The following is a 16,730-nucleotide window of genomic DNA, read 5'->3' as shown; positions in this document are numbered from 1 at the left end:
CATTAGAAACACATAATGCAAGTGCAATTATATCGGTACAATTACATCCTTTACAACTAGGGCAAAAGATAGCTTGACAAATCAGTCCCTATTGTGGCAATTGAGACTATCTGTAATTTTACACACTTTAATACCTAAGTTGATGATATAATACTGTGTCAATAATTGTAACACTAGCTTTAATAGGTTTCAAATGGTTGCAATTGGACAAACCACCCTCAAGTTTACTGGTGGAGCACTGCACTATCTGCATTGAAGCTTCAACTGGAATTTCGATCAACCTCAATCTGATTTTTAATCATGCTTATTCAACTTTCTAGATAACATACATAGAAAATAGGTGCAGGAGTACACCATTCGGCCTTTCGAGCCTGCACCACCATTCAATAAGATCATGGCTGATCATTCCCTCAGTACTCCTTTCCTGCTTTCTTTCCATATTCCTTGATCCCTTTAGCCGTAAGGGCCATATCTAACTCCCTCTTGAATATATCGAATGAACTGGCATCAACATCTCTCTGCGGTAGGGTATTCCACAGGTTAACAACTCTCTGAGTGAAGAAGTTTCTCCTCATCTCTGTCCTAAATGGCTTACCCCTTATCCTTAGACTATGTCCCCTGGTTCTGGACATCCCTAACATCAGCAACATTCTTCCTTCATCAAACCTGTCCAGTCCCATCAGAATTTTATATGTTTCTATGAGATCCCCTCTCATCCTTCTAAACTCCAGTGAATACAAGCCCAGTTGATCCAGTCTCTCCTCATATGTCAGACACGCCATCCCGGGAATCAGTCTGGTGAACCTTCGCTGCACTCCCTCAATAGCAAGAACGTTCTTCCTCAGATTAGGAGAACAAAACTGAACACAATATTCCAGGTAAGGCCTCATAAAGGCCCTGTACAACTGCAGTAAGACCTCCCTGCTCCTATACTCAAATCCCCTAGCTATGAAGGCCAACATACCATTTGCCTTCTTCACCACCTGCTGTACCTGCATGCCAACTTTCAATGACTGATGAACCATGACACCCAGGTCTCGTTGCACCTTCCCCTTTCCTAATCTGCCACCATTCAGATAATATTCTGCCTTCGTGTTTTTGCCACCAAAGTGGATAACTTCACATTTATCCACATTATACTGCATCTGTCATGCATTTGCCCACTCACCTAACCTGTCCAAGTCACCCTGCAGCCTTTTAGCATCCTCCTCACAGCTCACACCACCACCCAGTTTAGTGTCATCTGCAAACTTGGAGATATTACACTCAATTCCTTCAGCTAAATCATTAATATATATTGTAAATAGCTGGGGTCCCAGCACTGAGCCCTGAGGCATTCCACTAGTCACTGCCTGCCATTCTGAAAAGGACCCGTTTCTCTGCTTCCTGTCTCCCAACCAGTTCTCTATCCACGTCAGTACATTACCCCCGATACCATGTGCTTTGATTTTGCACACCAATCTCTTGTGTGGGACCTTGTCAAAAGCCGAAAGTCCAAATACACCATGAACAGTGGTTCTCCCTTGTCCACTCTACGATATACATCCTCAAAAGATTCCAGAAGATTTGTCAAGCATGATTTCCCTTTCATAAATCCATACTGACTTGGACCGATCCTGTCACTGCTTTCCAAATGCGCTGCTATTTCATCTTTAGTAATTGATTCCAACATTTTCCCCACTACTGATGTCAGGCTAACCGGTCTATAATTCCCCGTTTTCTCTCTCCCTCCTTTTTTAAACAGTGGTGTTACATTAGCTACCCTCCAGTCCATAAGAACTGATCCAGAGTTGATAGACAGTTGGAAAATGATCACCAATGCATCCACTATTTCTAGGGCCACTTTCTTAAGTACTCTGGGATGCAGACTATAAGGCCCCGGGGATTTATCGGCCTTCAATCCTATCAATTTCCCTAACACAATTTCTCGCTTTATAAGGATATCCTTCCGTTCCTCCTTCTCACTAGACCCTCGGTCGCCTACTATTTCCGGAAGGTTATTTGTGTCTTCCTTCGTGAAAACAGAACCAAAGTATTTATTTAACTGGTCCGCCATTTCTTTGTTCCCCATTATAAATTCACCTGAATCTGACTGCAAGAGACCTACGTTTGTTTTCACTAATCTTTTACTCTTCACATCTCTATAGAAGCTTTTGCAGTCAGTTTTTATGTTCCCAAAAAGCTTCCTCTCATACTCTATTTTCCCCCTCCTGATGCAACCCTTTGCCCTCCTCTGCTGAATTCTAAATTTCTCCCAGTCCCCAGGTTTGCTGTTTTTTCTGGCTAATTTATATGCCTCTTCCTTGGATTTAACACTATCCTTAATTTCCCTTGTTAGCCACGATTGAGCCACCTTCCCCATTTTATTTTTACTCCAGACAGGGATGTACAATTGTTCATGCTCATCCATGTGATCTTTAAATGTTTGCCATTGCCTATCCACCGTCAACCCTTTAAGTACCACAGCAAAGTTTTCCATCTAAGAAAATCACTGAACTTGTGATGGAATTGGTGAAATAGTTGGATTATATTCTGTTATAAATGTATCAAATTTATCAGAATAAGCCACATATGGAATGGGTTGTAACCAAATTTTCTACTTACTACAGGAAGTGATCCAATAGATATACTAATGACAGAATTAATGGGCAAGATTCTGTTTATGCTATTTGCACCATCACTAACTCCATCACTAGAAGACAGTTACAGTGTTGTGGCACTAAAAATCTAACTTAGTAGTGATGTGACACCTTCCATCACTTTGCTGATGATTGAGAGTAGACTGATGGGATGGTAATTGGCTGGATTGGATTTGTCCTGCTTTTTGTGGACAGGACATACTTGAGCAGTTTTCCACATTGTCGGATAGATGCCAATGTTGCAGCTGCACTGGAACAACTTGGTTAGAGGTGTAGCTAGTTCTGGAGCACAAGTCTTCAGCATGACAGCCGGGATGTTTGCTGTATCCAGTGCGCTCAGCCGTTTCTTAATATCATGTGGAATGAATCGAATTGGCTGAAAACTGGCTTCTGTGATGGTGGGGACCTCAGGAGGAGACCAATATGGATCATCCACTCGGCACTTCTGGCTGAAAATGGTTGCAAACGCTTCAGCCTTGCCTTTTGCACTCCCGTGCTGGGCTCTGCTATCATATGCCCATTCTTCAAGTTTATTAATGTTTGCTTGTAATTTCTTGCAGTCCTCCTCAGTATGAACTATCCCCCCCCTCCCCCCTACAAACTTGGTGTCATCTGCAAATTTAGACAACAAACAGCAAAACATGGAAACAGAAGAGTCACACTATCACTGCCCTACCTCCTGGTGACAATGTTGGTTCTGTCAAGTTCCAGGCTGAACGCTGTTGGAAAATAATTCCTAGTTCCTGCCCATCAATATTGGACAAAAATCCTGGCCACTGCTAATGGGAAGGGGGTAAGTGTTAAATACATCACTATTTCAGATGGCTTAAAAGTATCAGCATTACATATATCATGGCATTAACAACATTTATTGGTGACACAATGGAAATAAGATTGAGCCCAATACAAGAAACAAAAAGCATCAACTAACTTCAGAAAACTACGTGAGGTTCCAATGGTGCCTCGCTCCAGTAATTTTACTCAGTGATCGTAAAACATTTAAATATGACAGAAAGGAGGAGCAACAGGCCAAACAAAATGCATCAGCGCCCTTTTAATGATTGCACAAAATTGCAATCTTAAATAAATGTCGGGGTTGAGTTCCGCTTGTTTCTGCTAGTTATCTCAGTGCGATCTGGGTGGAATCGGGCAAACCAGCGCTGTAGATTGGGGAATTTTTCAAGATTCAATTCACCCAAATCAGCCCCCGCCCACAAGACTGGCCAAGCCCCCAGGTCAAAATTACAAGATTCCGCTGATTGCGCTGGTTTGGGGAGGCTCTTCAAATTCCGTTCATTTTCTTGGGTGGATAGGCACTAGGAGGCACATTGTTTTTAATTCTCAGATTACAAAATATTTAATTTGATAAGAAACTGATACAAATTAAACTATTAACTTGTTCAGTGCAGTTTTCTAAAGTCATTTTCAGTGATTTTAAATCAGGTTACTCACAGGTAAGACTTTTTATTTTTGGTGATAGAAACATAGAAACATAGAAAATAGGTGCAGGAGTAGGCCATTCGGCCCTTCAAGCCTGCACCGCCATTCAATGAGTTCATGGCTAAACATGCAACCTCAGTAGCCCATTCCTGCTTTCTCGCCATACCCCTTGATCCCCCTAGTAGTAAGGACTATATCTAAATTAATAAAACTGCAGCAGGTTACTACTCTTAAGTACATCAAGAAAACATCTTAATGGAAAGAAAAAAGGAACAATGATGTTCTATTATGCTGCCCAAGTGCGCTTATATTCATAGAAGATTTTACATTTGTGATTATACAAATGAATTTTAGTGGCTACTTGAACTGTAGCCTAACTAGCGCAATTTCAAGCGTATTTTGGGTGCAATTTCCTGATTGTGCTCAAAGTGGAATCTCTATTCCACAATATTTAAATATTTATCCATTATATAGGTCTTTCCTCAAGAAGGAGGAAAACATTTAAATGATGCAAATTCACTAAAGTAATGATAAAGAAAGTTGTTATAGCTAGAAATAATGGTTATAACATGGCATGTGTTAAATTTGTGATTCTGGGTAGGGTATCACTGGGTGTTCCTGAAACGGTGAACTCTGTACATGTTTTAAATAACCCTCCTATCCCCAGTGCTTGTTAAGCTCATTAAACACAAATATTTGATATTCTGTGGTTCTGTGGAACTGACGATCTCATTAAAACTGCCATCTCCCTGTGCACAATCTGCCGTTCAAAGTGAGACACTATCAAAAAAATGCTTAACTTAGAAACTTCCTTACATTGAGACTGCAATTAAATAGAACCACTAGTGGCAAAAATATATTTTGTATATGTTTGATGCCTTTTATGTAGATATTGCATCATTATTTTATGCTGTAATGTCATTAGCTCCTCAAATGGCACAATTGGTAACAGGATCATGTAACACACCCACATAAACCAGAACAGGTTCAATTCCTGTTCTGTGCTGAATTAAATTATCTCAATCTGGACAACATTGCACATGTGAAGTGAAGTGAAGATGGAATCATGCATTGTTGTTATGCCCTTCACTGTTGAACGGACTATCAGCATCCAATATCTAGCGTCGCATCTTATGAAAAGCCATTGGAGTAGGGTACCAGAGACTATTGTGGGTTCCAGAGAATACCCTACCATATATATACACTGCATATAAATTTTTGCATTTTAACATACAATTTAATATAGTTCACATCAATTTATTTTGCTTCCATTTTCATTATTCCTAAACCTCTAAAATTATATGAAAACCTTCCAATATATAACTTCACCAGTTTTTTCAATTAATTACATTAATTTCAATTTCTATGTAATATCTCTCTATCATTTATTTTGTTTTACATTAATTTATTTTCTAACCAATATACCCTTCATTTCCAATAATGTCTAAAATATACCACGATAATACATTCTCCATTACACCAATATGTTCCCAACTTCTTGCGAACAACAGCACAGGGAATCAATGGGCGTGAAATTCGGCTCCGTAGCGCCCGGTCTTTCGCCAATACGGGTGCAGTTATAGATCCAAAATGGCGTCCGTGCCGCACGCGTGCACTTTTGGTGAGGGCCATGCTGGACACCATATTGGTGAGGTCATTAACGTAAGCACTCACAGTGTGTGCCGCAAGTATGCAGATCATGATGCTAGTCAGCATGTAACTGATTTAACGCTAACGTCCCTGATAAAGTGCGACATCCCCACTGACACCTGGGAGTCCCTAGCCAATGACCGCCCTAAGTGGAGAAAGTGCATCCGGGAGGACGCTGAGCAATTCGAGTCTCAATGCCGAGAGCATGCAGAAATCAAGCGCAGGCGGCGGAAAGAGCGGGTGGCAAACCAGCCCCACCCACCTCCTCCCTCAATGATTATCTGTCCCACCTGTGACAGAGTCTGTGACTCTCGTATTGGACTGTTCAGCCACCAAAGAACTCACTTCAGGAGTGGAAGCAAGTCTTCCTCGATTCCAAGGGACTGCCTATGATGATGATGATTTAAAGCTTGCGCTGCCATTTTCAATCTCAATGCTCCAGCTAACACTCTCTCTTAAACACGTACAACTGAGCATGAGTTCAGCAGCAGCAAGGACCCCATAATCTGTGCTATTTAAAGGGCTCATCAACTGCTTTCAGGTTAGTTGCTGATTTATTTCTACTGGCTCGTGGTGAGTTTGTAGATGCATTTGATGCTTTGTTATCTTATTTGAAGTTACTGAAAATCCAGGGAGTGGTGTGGTAGGTTACTTCAAGGCTTCTGCTCAGACCAGTTGCTCCCAGACATAGATGGAGTAGTTTGTATCCCCCTTGGCCTGCAGACTGACAGGGAGAATAAACAGAGGGGCCGCAGAGCAGGACAAGTGGCTCGAAGAGAGAGGGGGAGAAGGGCTCTCAGCAGGAGGCCATATCCACCCAGGGACTTCAGGGAGCAATTCTCCGACCTCAACCTCAACGATGTGTATGCGATGTTTCTGCTTCACTAAGGAGGTGCTCACTGAAATCTGCCACCTGTTGCAGGCAAATTTATAAATCACACCATCCAATATTACTTACCAAAGTCAACTAATCACCCATGTGCATTCCCTTAGTGCCAGTCTTCCATGTGCATTTGCTTGTCCTAGTGCTTCTACGAAGAGCTACCCCAGTGGCTGCAGCATGGCTGGTGGAAGGCTACTGACTTTTAGCGGGGGAAACTGCAAATGGTCTTGAAGGATGACCTCAAGCAGTTCTGGCCCTAGAACGCTCGGCTGTAGACTGCATCACCTCGGCATGGGTGACAGCAGCCTGGGCTGACTTACTGACAGGCAAAAGCAAGGGCAGTGGCGGAGTGTCAGTAGTGGGAGGACGAATGCTCTCCCTGAGAGAGGACAGGAGGTTCATACTTCACGGATTGACTGCCACTCCCCCGGGGTAAACCTAGTAATAAGTTGGAGAACAGTCGGAGGACAGATTGCTGTGCCATCCTTCAAGTCCCTTTTAATACGGGTAACCACATCATCATCATCATCATCATCACAGCCACAATGGCAGCAGTCTGAGATTGCATGACAGAAGTCTGAGCTTCCACTGCAACACTCAGACGTTGGGTGGCTGCCACTTTTGCTGCAATAGAAGCTGTGACATCGGCCATCAGACGCTGCATCAAGGGTGGGCCCTGTGCAAGCTTGGTGCTGGACTCCTCCATGCCCCTTGACATTGCACGCAGGCTTTCTGGCAGACCTGCCAATGCACCAAGCATTTCATTGTGTATATCCATCAGTTTTCTTCTGTAGGCCGCCCCATCGAAGTCCTCATCTGAGTCCTCTGCAGCAGAACTCCTGTGTGACCTTGCCCTCCGGAGAGCTGGCACCTATGCGATCTTTGCCCCCTGCCTTGGCTGAAGGCCACTCGTTCCCGGAGTCTCACGACATGCAAATCCCGCGTCTAACCTATCCTCTAAAATATGCGGTGGTGGCTGCGAGTGTGAAATCGAGTGCTGTTGCTGTATCTTCAGCTTCACTGCCTTCTTCCTCTGCCACTTCTTGCTCCTCCACCACTGCCTGGCCAGGATGCAGTTCTTAGCTATTTGAAGGGAAAAAGGCACAAGGGCAGGGGCGCGGTGAGGGGAAGGGTAGGAAAACGAGGTGCATGCTTACACCATCTGTAGCTTATAAATCTGAAGAGATTGTGCGATGAGGGGGAAGTGGAATGTGAGAAGGAGGATTAGGTATGAGGTACTGTCACCTTTAACTGTTTCAGCCCCACCACTGGCCACGGGCTCAGCAGTGGCCATTTCAATAATCTCCAGTGCCTTCTCCTCCATGGGGGTCAGGTCATGCAAGGGCACCTGTCTCCCTGCGGGTAGCCCCTGCTGCCTCTGTTTATAAGCCATCTTGTCCAGCAAGGAAGTATGTCAGTGAGTTGGTGCAATGTGTTTGGGTGATGTGCCTGTCAAGGCTGAATAGCTGGCAATGTGTGCAAGCTGTAAGATGTGGGAGTGAGACTTGCAGCATTGCTAAATGTGTGAGCATGAGGTGAAGCCATGAAGTGAGTTATGAGTCGTGATTGATAGAGATTGTTGGGAGGTGAATGAAGTGGGGCTGGTGAATTGAGCAGTGTCTGAGTCTACTGGTTCAGTTGTAAAAATATGGCATTTGAAAAGTTTGTCGAAATTAATCATTCAAGTGTAAATATGTTAAGGAAACTCTTAAAGCATTGCTGACAGTAAATGACTGAAGCCTCATGCCAGTACATAAACATAGGAACATTGGGCCCAAGTTTCGGCCTCAGTTGCTCCTGATTTTTTGGAGCAACTGGTGTAGAACGGAGTATCTTAGAAATTCAAATTCTCGGCATTTAGTTTGCTCCAGTTCTCGTCAGTTAAAACAGTTTCACTTTGGAACAGAACTTTTTTTTCAAAAGGGGGCGTGTCCGGCCACTTACGCCTGTTTTCAAAGTTTCGGCAGTGAAAACTTACTCCATACTAACTTAGAATGGAGTAAGTGAAGATTTTTGTACGTTCGAAAAAACCTTGTCTACACTTTAGAAAATCAGGCGTAGGTTACAAATCAGGCGTAGGGAATGGGGGGGGGTTAAAGGGAAGTTTACAAATATTAAACACTTCAGTTTTACAAATAAAGAGCCATCATCAATAATAAATGATAAATACATCAATAAATCAACCAATAAATCAATCAAAAAAATTAATAAAAAATAAAAAAAATTTAAAAAATCAATAAAACAAAACATTTTCTACTTACCGACTACAGCACCGGGAGTCCTTCAACAGCGTGCTGGGACGATCCCCCCAGTGTGTCTCTGTCAGTGTCTCTATCTGTCTCTCACTCTCTGTCTGTCGATGTCTGTGTTTCTGACAGCAAGGGGAGGGGAAGGGGGAGGGGGGGGAGGGGGAGAAGGGAGGTGGGCGGGAGGAGAAGGGAGGTGGGGGGGGGGAAGGGGGGGAGAGGGGGAGAAGGAGAGAGGATGTAGGGAGGGAGGGAAGGAGAGAGGAGGGAGGGAGGGAAGGAGAGAGGAGGGAGGGAGGGAGAGAGGAGGGAGGGAAGGAGAGAGGAGAGAGGGAAGGAGGGAGGGAAGGAGAGAGGAGGGAGGGAAGGAGAGAGGGAGGGAAGGAGAGAGGGAGGAAGGAGAGGGGGGAGGGAGAGGGGGGGGGAGGGAGAGAAGGAGGCTGAACGGCCGGGCCCAAAACCTCGGGCTAGATTTACAGGTAGGTGGCGTCGGGTCTCATGGGGGGGGGGGGGTCGCGGAGGTTCGTGGGGGGGGGGGGAGGGGGGAGAGAGAGAGTCGCGGAGGTCCGAGGAGGGGGGGTGAGAGAGAGTCGCGGAGGTCCGGGTTAGGGGGGGGGGGGGAGTCGCGGAGGTCCGGGGGGGGGGTGAGAGAGAGTCGCCGAGGTCGGGTCGCCGGGGTGGGGGGAGCGGGAGTCGAGTCGGGTCGGGAGGAAGCAGGAGCTGGGCGTGGGAGGCAGCCTTATTCACGCAGCCCCAGTGAGGCCATTGGGCCAGGGCTAGGAGCTGTGTGCTTCGGGCCCATCCCACACAGTTTTGGGCGCCTGGAGCTACTGCACATGCGCGCATGTGCAGAGGTCTCGGCACTGTTTTCGGCGCAGGGACCTGGCTCCGCCCCCAACAGCTCGTGCTGCGCTGCGCCCAGCTTTTTTTTAGGCGCACTTTCTGGCACGAAAAACAGGCGTCCAGGTCCGGGCTGCGCCGTTCTAGGCGCGTCCCGAAACTTGGGCCCATAGGAACAGGAGCCACTCGAACCAATCAGATAATGTCTGATCTGTGACCTAACTCCATATCCCCGCCTTTGACCCATAGTCATCAATACCTTTGGTTAACAAAAATCTATCAGTCTGAGCCCATGTAGGGCCACAAGTAACTAAGCACCACAAAAAACATGAAAGCAACAAGTAACCAACATTATTAATGCACAAAGTAAAACTTGGGTCTAAAAAGTTTCCCACTGGTGTCATTTGGGAAAGAAAATGTACCAAAGGACCGCAGTATGGAGAAAAATAACTTTAAAAAGGATTCATTAGTACAAGTAAAATATATACAAGCAACAGAATTTCCTAGTATTCAACTATAAGTTACTTCTCAATAAGTTTACAGTAATAATGTAATTTACTGTTATACTTAGTTTAAAGACCCTCATGCCTCAAAGGCACAGAGGGTGCTGGATTCACCACCTGCACTCATGGCTCCTGTCAGTAAAAATCATACCTAAATGTGACTAAAGCCCCCAAATAAAATAAATTTTTAAGTTATAAAAATGAGAGAGTAAGGAATAATCTTAAATTTGTAATCTAATCTTGAGCTCAGATGATGATTATAATGTTCACAGTTTATGAGAACACCGACACTATTATTTCTAGTACTAGTTATTCTCCACATAACTCATGGTTCTCAATCATGTCATTTAATAATGACATGATTTTATGTTTATATTTTAGGATTTCCTCATTAGGATCCTAGACCAATGTTGAGCTGTCTGGATTTTGGTCACCCCCCACCATAACCACCATTCTTTCTACTCTGCAATTGGTCTGCAGAAGTTATGGATGAGGAAGTCCAGTGTTTCCAATTGTCCTGTTCTTCTAACCCTTCGCTGGTTTGTTTACTCTTTTAGCTGACTTAAGTTTGAAGGAACTGCATTCTAGATTCCAACAAGTCCCTTTGTACTGTGAACATTGCTTTGGGTTTTACACAATAACACTTTGATGACTTTCTGTGAATCCAGTTGATATAAAGCAGATGTAACTTGAGGCATGTTTTAGCAAAATTGTCAAGTGTTATCAGGAACTAACAGTATAAGAAGCAATGTTCAAAGATAACCAGCATAGAAAATCTAATATTTTGAAGCACATTAAGCAATATATTAATGTTAGGTTGAGAATTATTCAACTAGCTAGCTTTTAGTGATGTAAAGTAAATGGAAATATACAATGACTTATTTTGGATGCAGGTTGCCATGAGACAGCAGAAAAGTTCTTATCTAGTGGATGCACCGTATAATTACAGATAAAGAAAGTGTCTGGTGATTGATGGTATTTCACATTCAGTATAGAATCTGGTCCTCTGCACTGAATGGAAAGATCCTGCAATGTGTCACAGCTATTGTGTTCCTGTGAATTACCCTGAACACAGTGAATGGATCCAGGCAGGAGAAAGACCGTCATTTAATAAGATATTATCTTAAGCCTTCCAAACACCACAAACACTGGACTTGAAGAAAAATTAAATATCCTGTACAAAGAAGGAATAATTAAACTTTGTCAGAATAATTATTTTTCATCTATTGTGTATCCTCAGTTTTCTTAATATTGTACATAGGGCACAGTGGACTGCCAATTTACAACATGCTTGAGAAATGAGTTATTGTGTTACTTCTCGTAACTAGATTAGGTGTTTTTCTGATCCTCATTGGCATTTTCTATCTATAACCATACATTTTTTTTAAGTTAATGATGTCACTTTATCCTGCTTTCCAAGGTACACCATAATATTTCCTATGGTGTTGAATGATGCTGTATGTTCTCCCAACCCTCACTGGGCAGTCTGAATCACTGAAGACCTCAAGGTTTTCCTGGCTACCATTATGGAAAGATGACTTGGAGAGGATACATGGCAGCAGCAGAATTTTAATAGATCAGTCTTTACAATTGTAAGTCTGTGTAAGGCTGTTTTTCCTCATATTTCACTGGTACGGATGACGTGGATTATTTATAACACTGTACACGGAAAATGTTTAAATTAGTATTTTTGTCGGTTTTCTTACACAGAAGAGGAAATTGCCTGGCGATGTCACTTTGTTGTGATATTAAATATATTTGTTGTATCCACAGGTGTTTCTTCACATGAGTGAACCAGGTAAAAGGATCAACTAAATTGATACTTCAAGTTTCAAATCTCAATTAGGACAATTTATAAAAACAGCTGCAAATTATAGCTTGACACATCTGTTTGGGGCTATCAGCACTGGCTTGGCTCACTAACAGCAGCAGTTGACGTGACGTGGGGAGAAAAAGGAGCAAGAAGCAAATGATCACTGGCTTAAAATGAAACAAATTTCTCTTTGGTTTAAGGGATTCTCAAGTCATTTCTATAGTGGGTTTTGTAGACCGTTAGGGGAAAATATTTGTTCGTGTCACTAGGTCGGCGAAAAATGGGTATTAGCAAATCAGCATCCCGTTTTACACCTCGACTCATTTTATTTTCCATTGACCCCTAACCCCTCATTAGCATGTTCAAGAGGCCTAATGGCTATTTAACTCTGTCACCCTGGATACCTGAAAAGCCATCTTTACCAATATGGTGGCACCCGTAGCGCAGGCGCAGAATGTTGCAAGATGTTTCTTTTCATGTAGGCAATGGGGTTGATGTGAGGAGCCCCAATGATGATGTAAGTGTATTCTACTATAGCCTGAGCTCTTGGTAACCCTGCACCCAGTAAAAGTTCTGCCTCAGTTCAGCAGATATCTCTGTTCCACAGAGGAAATAATTAAGGTGGCAAGCATTGTAAATATCACACCTGTCAGCTGCTTGGTGCATCTATGGACTACAGAATGGCTGATTTAGTAGATGACCCCTGCAGTGGCCTGTAAGGATCCAGAGGTATTAAAGGTTAATGCTGAGTAACCTTCATACCTAGGGGAAGATCTAGCACTGTGGTAGATGTTGTCAGCAGGCCTGCTGGAGAGGATGATAGCCTCTCCATACTGAAGTAGAGGCAGTGAAGATAGGTGTCCTCTAACATGCCAGGGCTTATAAGTGACTGACAGATGTCAAAATAATGCATTAGGTGTTGCCATGTCTGCATTTAATTTCAACTCAAAAACTTGAATTCCATTTCTAAAACTCTCCTGCCCATGTCCTAACTCGCACCAAGTCCCATTCACCTACCATCCCTGTGCTTGCTGACCCACAATGGCTCCTGGTTAAGCAATGCCTCAATCTTAAAATTCTCATTCTTGTTTTCAAATCCCTCCCTGGCCTCGCCTCTCTCTATATCTGTAACCTTGTCCAGCCCCAGAACCCCCCGAGATATCCGCGCTCCTCCCAATTCTGGCCTCTTGAACATCTCCAATTTTAATTTTTCCACTTGCCTTCAGCTTCCCAGGCCCTAAGCTCTCAAATTCCCTCCCAAAACCTCCCCACCTCTCTTTCCTTCTTTAAGACGCTCCTTAACATCTACCTCTTTGACCAAGTTTTTGATCATCTGCCCTAATATCTCCTTATGTGGCTCAGTGTCAAATTTTGTTTGATAATGCTCCTGTGAAGAGCCTTGGGATATTTTACTGTGTTGAAGGTGCTATATAAATCCAAATTGTTGTTATTGTTGTTGTAAGTCATGGCAAACCGGGGGAACCCCACAAATCCTCAGCATTTTGCTTCCTGCCACATCAATTGCAACAATCATTAACATGCTGGGACAAAATGGTCATATGTACAAATGGTACCCTCACAGCAACAGAAACTAATGGAAGGAACAAAATCCAATTAAACATCAATGCTTATTGCCAACACCTCACTATGTGGAATTTCCACAGGAGTTCTACTGATCTCCTACTGTATTTTGTTAAATCCCGGCAAAATAGTATAAATGGCTATTAATGTTATTTTGCCTGGGTTTTCGCTGGTCTTCAGTCAAAGGTATGGAAAAAGATCAGTAGAATCCCCACAGAAGTTCTACCTATAGCACATAAATGAGAAATAGGAGTGGGCCAATGATAGATCTTGGGCGACTCCAGAGGTAACAGGGCAGAGTGGGAAGAGAAGCCACTGCAGGAGATTCACTGGCTGTGACTGGATAGGTAAGACTGGGACCAGGCAAGGGCAGTCCCATTTAAATGTACAATGGAGGAGAGGCATTGGAGGAAAATAGTGTAGTCAATTGTATCAAAGGCTGCAGAGAGGTTGAGAAGGATCAGGAGGGATAGCACACCACGATCACAGTTATAGAGGACTTTGATTAGGGCCATTTCAGTGTTGTGGCAGGGCAAAAACCTGATTGCAGAGGTTCAAACATGGAGTTGCAGGAAAGAGGCATGGATTTGGAAGGCGACAAGACGTTCAAGAACTTTGGAGAGGAAAGGGAGGCTGGAGGTGGATTGGTAGTTTGCAAAGACAAAACGGTCAAGGGGGTTTATGAGGAGGGTGGAGGTGGGTCTCATGGATAAGAGGAGTTCGGAGAGGACATGAGGAAAGATAGGAGAGAATCTAGAGAAAGACACAAATTCAGCGTTAAGGTAGGGGAAGCCTTGGCTTGGTGGGCAACGGGATGTGAGGGATGGAGCAGAGCAGCTGAACAGATGGTTTAAATCTTAGTGACAAAAACGTCCATGAGCTCCTCATACTTGTTATTGGAGGTAATGGTGGAGGGGGAGGGTAGTGGCATTGATGGAGATGGTTGGTAATGGAGACAAGATGTTTACATTGAAGTTTGCAAACAACACAACCTGTAGTATTGCTTAAGATCTTTAAAAAGTAGGAAGTGTATTTGCCTGAGGGAGATTGCAGAATTGGTTCCATTTTTTTCAATGTCTCCAAAAGTTTCAACGTCTTTCAACTTAAAACACAAATTAGAACATTTCAGAAAGAAACACTTGGATTTATATAGTGTCTTTCACGACCACCAGCCACTGAAGTACTTTTGAAGCGAAGTCACTGTTGTAATGAACCGATTTTTATTTATTTTTTACGAAATCATTTAACATAATATATATAACCCGTTGTCGGCAACTTGCCCTTCAAATACAGATTGGATCAAATCGGTCACTAATGAGTTTTAGGCCAACTTATACTTGGGTGCTTGCTTTGTGTCAACAATCCTCACCGGATGAATTCAAATGGCCATTGTGCGTTACTGTGTACTGAGTGTCCTACCTGTAATATTGCAGCTCTGATTCTAGTTGTACCACATTCCTCTGTAAGAATGGAACTTGTTTGGCTCGAGTTTCCAGCTCTTTCACTTTCTCCAGGCTTCCCAACAACGCTCGGCGCGCATCTTCCACTCGTTTCCTCATCTGCAACTGCTCCATCTTCAGACTCCTGTTGCACTCTTCCAGCTTGAGCAGAGCGTCCTGCGACCTGCTCAGCTCCCGCTCCATCTCCTGGTTGAACCTGATGGCCTCTTGGATCTGCCCGTCCCGGGAGCTGCGGATCAGCTGGATCTCCTTCAGCACGCTGTGCAGGCCGGCGCTGTGGTTGGCAGCGCTCTGCAGGTTTCGGAAAGTGGCTGACCTGGCCCAGGCGAGGAAGCAGCTCTGGGACCCGTGCTTGGCGTGGCTCTTCCACAGCCCCACTTGGAGAGCGAGGGAGCGGGCATCGCTGCTCTGCAGGGCAGCCCGCATGTCCTCCACCAGCTCCCGCAGGCTTTCGTTCTCCAGCTCCAGCTTCGCGATCTTATCCTCCGCTTCTTCCAGCGCCACGATGTCCTCGTAGCACTCCTGTCCGCAGGCATCGTGCTGCTTCCAGGGCAGCCCCCGGCGCTGTCTCTCCGGCCGAGACCCGTCCGCCGGAGGCAGGGGCGCAGCGGGCTGGCCGGCGGCTTTCTTCCTGCGTCTCAGCGGGCTCCTCAGTCGGATCTGCGTCTCGATGTGCTGGCTCTCCTTGCCGACCAGCAACCGGCCCGTCTCGTACGGGCAGCCGGCCCTGGTGCTGAAGTGGCCGCACAACTTGGCGTGGAACTGCCTGAAGCTCAGCTCCTCGGGCACTTGCTCCAACACTCCGGCGCACTCGTCCGCCTCGTCGGCGCCGCTGCCCAGCCCCAGGATCTCGCACAGCGTGCGGAAGTCCTCCCCCGGGATCCTGCCCTGGCCCTCGCAGTCCAAGTGGTGGAAGATTTCCTGCAGGTACTGGTCCAGGCCCGTGGCCAGGACAATGATCTCGTTCTCCACCCCCCGGTCCAGCCCGTAGTGATAAGCCAAGGCGCTGACGATCCACTGGGTCCGGCGAGCGGGACACCTGTAGGGATCGCAAGGATCTGCTGATCGCTCCATCGCTCTCTCTCTCTCAGTGGCACCCTCCTCACCACCTCACCACCCCGCAAAAAAAAAATCACAAGCCCTGATCGTTGCCCGCAGCCGGGACCCCGCTGCACCTTAAATCCGCTTCCATCGCGCACGGTGCAGGGGGGGGCGGGGGGGCTGAGACTGAGAGCGCAACTCTCCCGGGGCTGTCACTTTGCCCGATGCTGAGAATTTGCAACAGTCACTGCCGCAATTGGGAAGCGATTATCAAAATAAAAGTACACGCGTACGTGACGCCACCGGGGGAGGGGGCGAGGGAGAGGGTGGGATGTCTCAATACTTCACAAAACGATTCAAGATGTCAGTTTCTCGTTCACACACAGAAAACAAAACAGCACTTTGCACTTCTTTTGCCAGAACCCTACCTAACATTTGTGTCTCAATGTTCAAACCTATGCCCTCGGAGCACAGACTCGTCTCTAGATTTACCTGCAATCGTTTCATTCCAAATTCTTTTCAAGTGGGCTTGCAGATAACCCGTCTCTTATTCTCTGCCTGAACATGGTTGAAGAAATGTTACAGTTTGAATGAAGTATTGGGGGGGGGGGGGGGGGGATAGACAGTTATCAGA

General features: G+C 45.1%; 1 protein-coding gene across 1 annotated transcript in view; it reads right to left on the bottom strand.

Moving 5' to 3' along the window:
* Positions 1 to 16,325, bottom strand: part of efcc1 (EF-hand and coiled-coil domain containing 1) — a 98,352-nt gene extending 82,027 nt beyond the window's left edge. The window contains exon 1 of the mRNA XM_070894710.1: positions 15,015 to 16,325. Within this exon, the coding sequence (XP_070750811.1) occupies positions 15,015 to 16,129 (1,115 nt within the window). The 5' untranslated portion in view covers positions 16,130 to 16,325. The remainder of the gene's footprint in view (positions 1 to 15,014) is intronic.
* Between the last annotated feature and the right edge of the window lie 405 nt (positions 16,326 to 16,730).

The sequence above is a fragment of the Pristiophorus japonicus genome, chromosome 12 (genome assembly GCF_044704955.1).
Source record: "Pristiophorus japonicus isolate sPriJap1 chromosome 12, sPriJap1.hap1, whole genome shotgun sequence".
NCBI classification, from domain to species: Eukaryota; Metazoa; Chordata; class Chondrichthyes; family Pristiophoridae; genus Pristiophorus; species Pristiophorus japonicus.
Note: the sequence above shows the minus strand (reverse complement) of the source record. Positions and strands in the feature narration are given on the sequence as shown.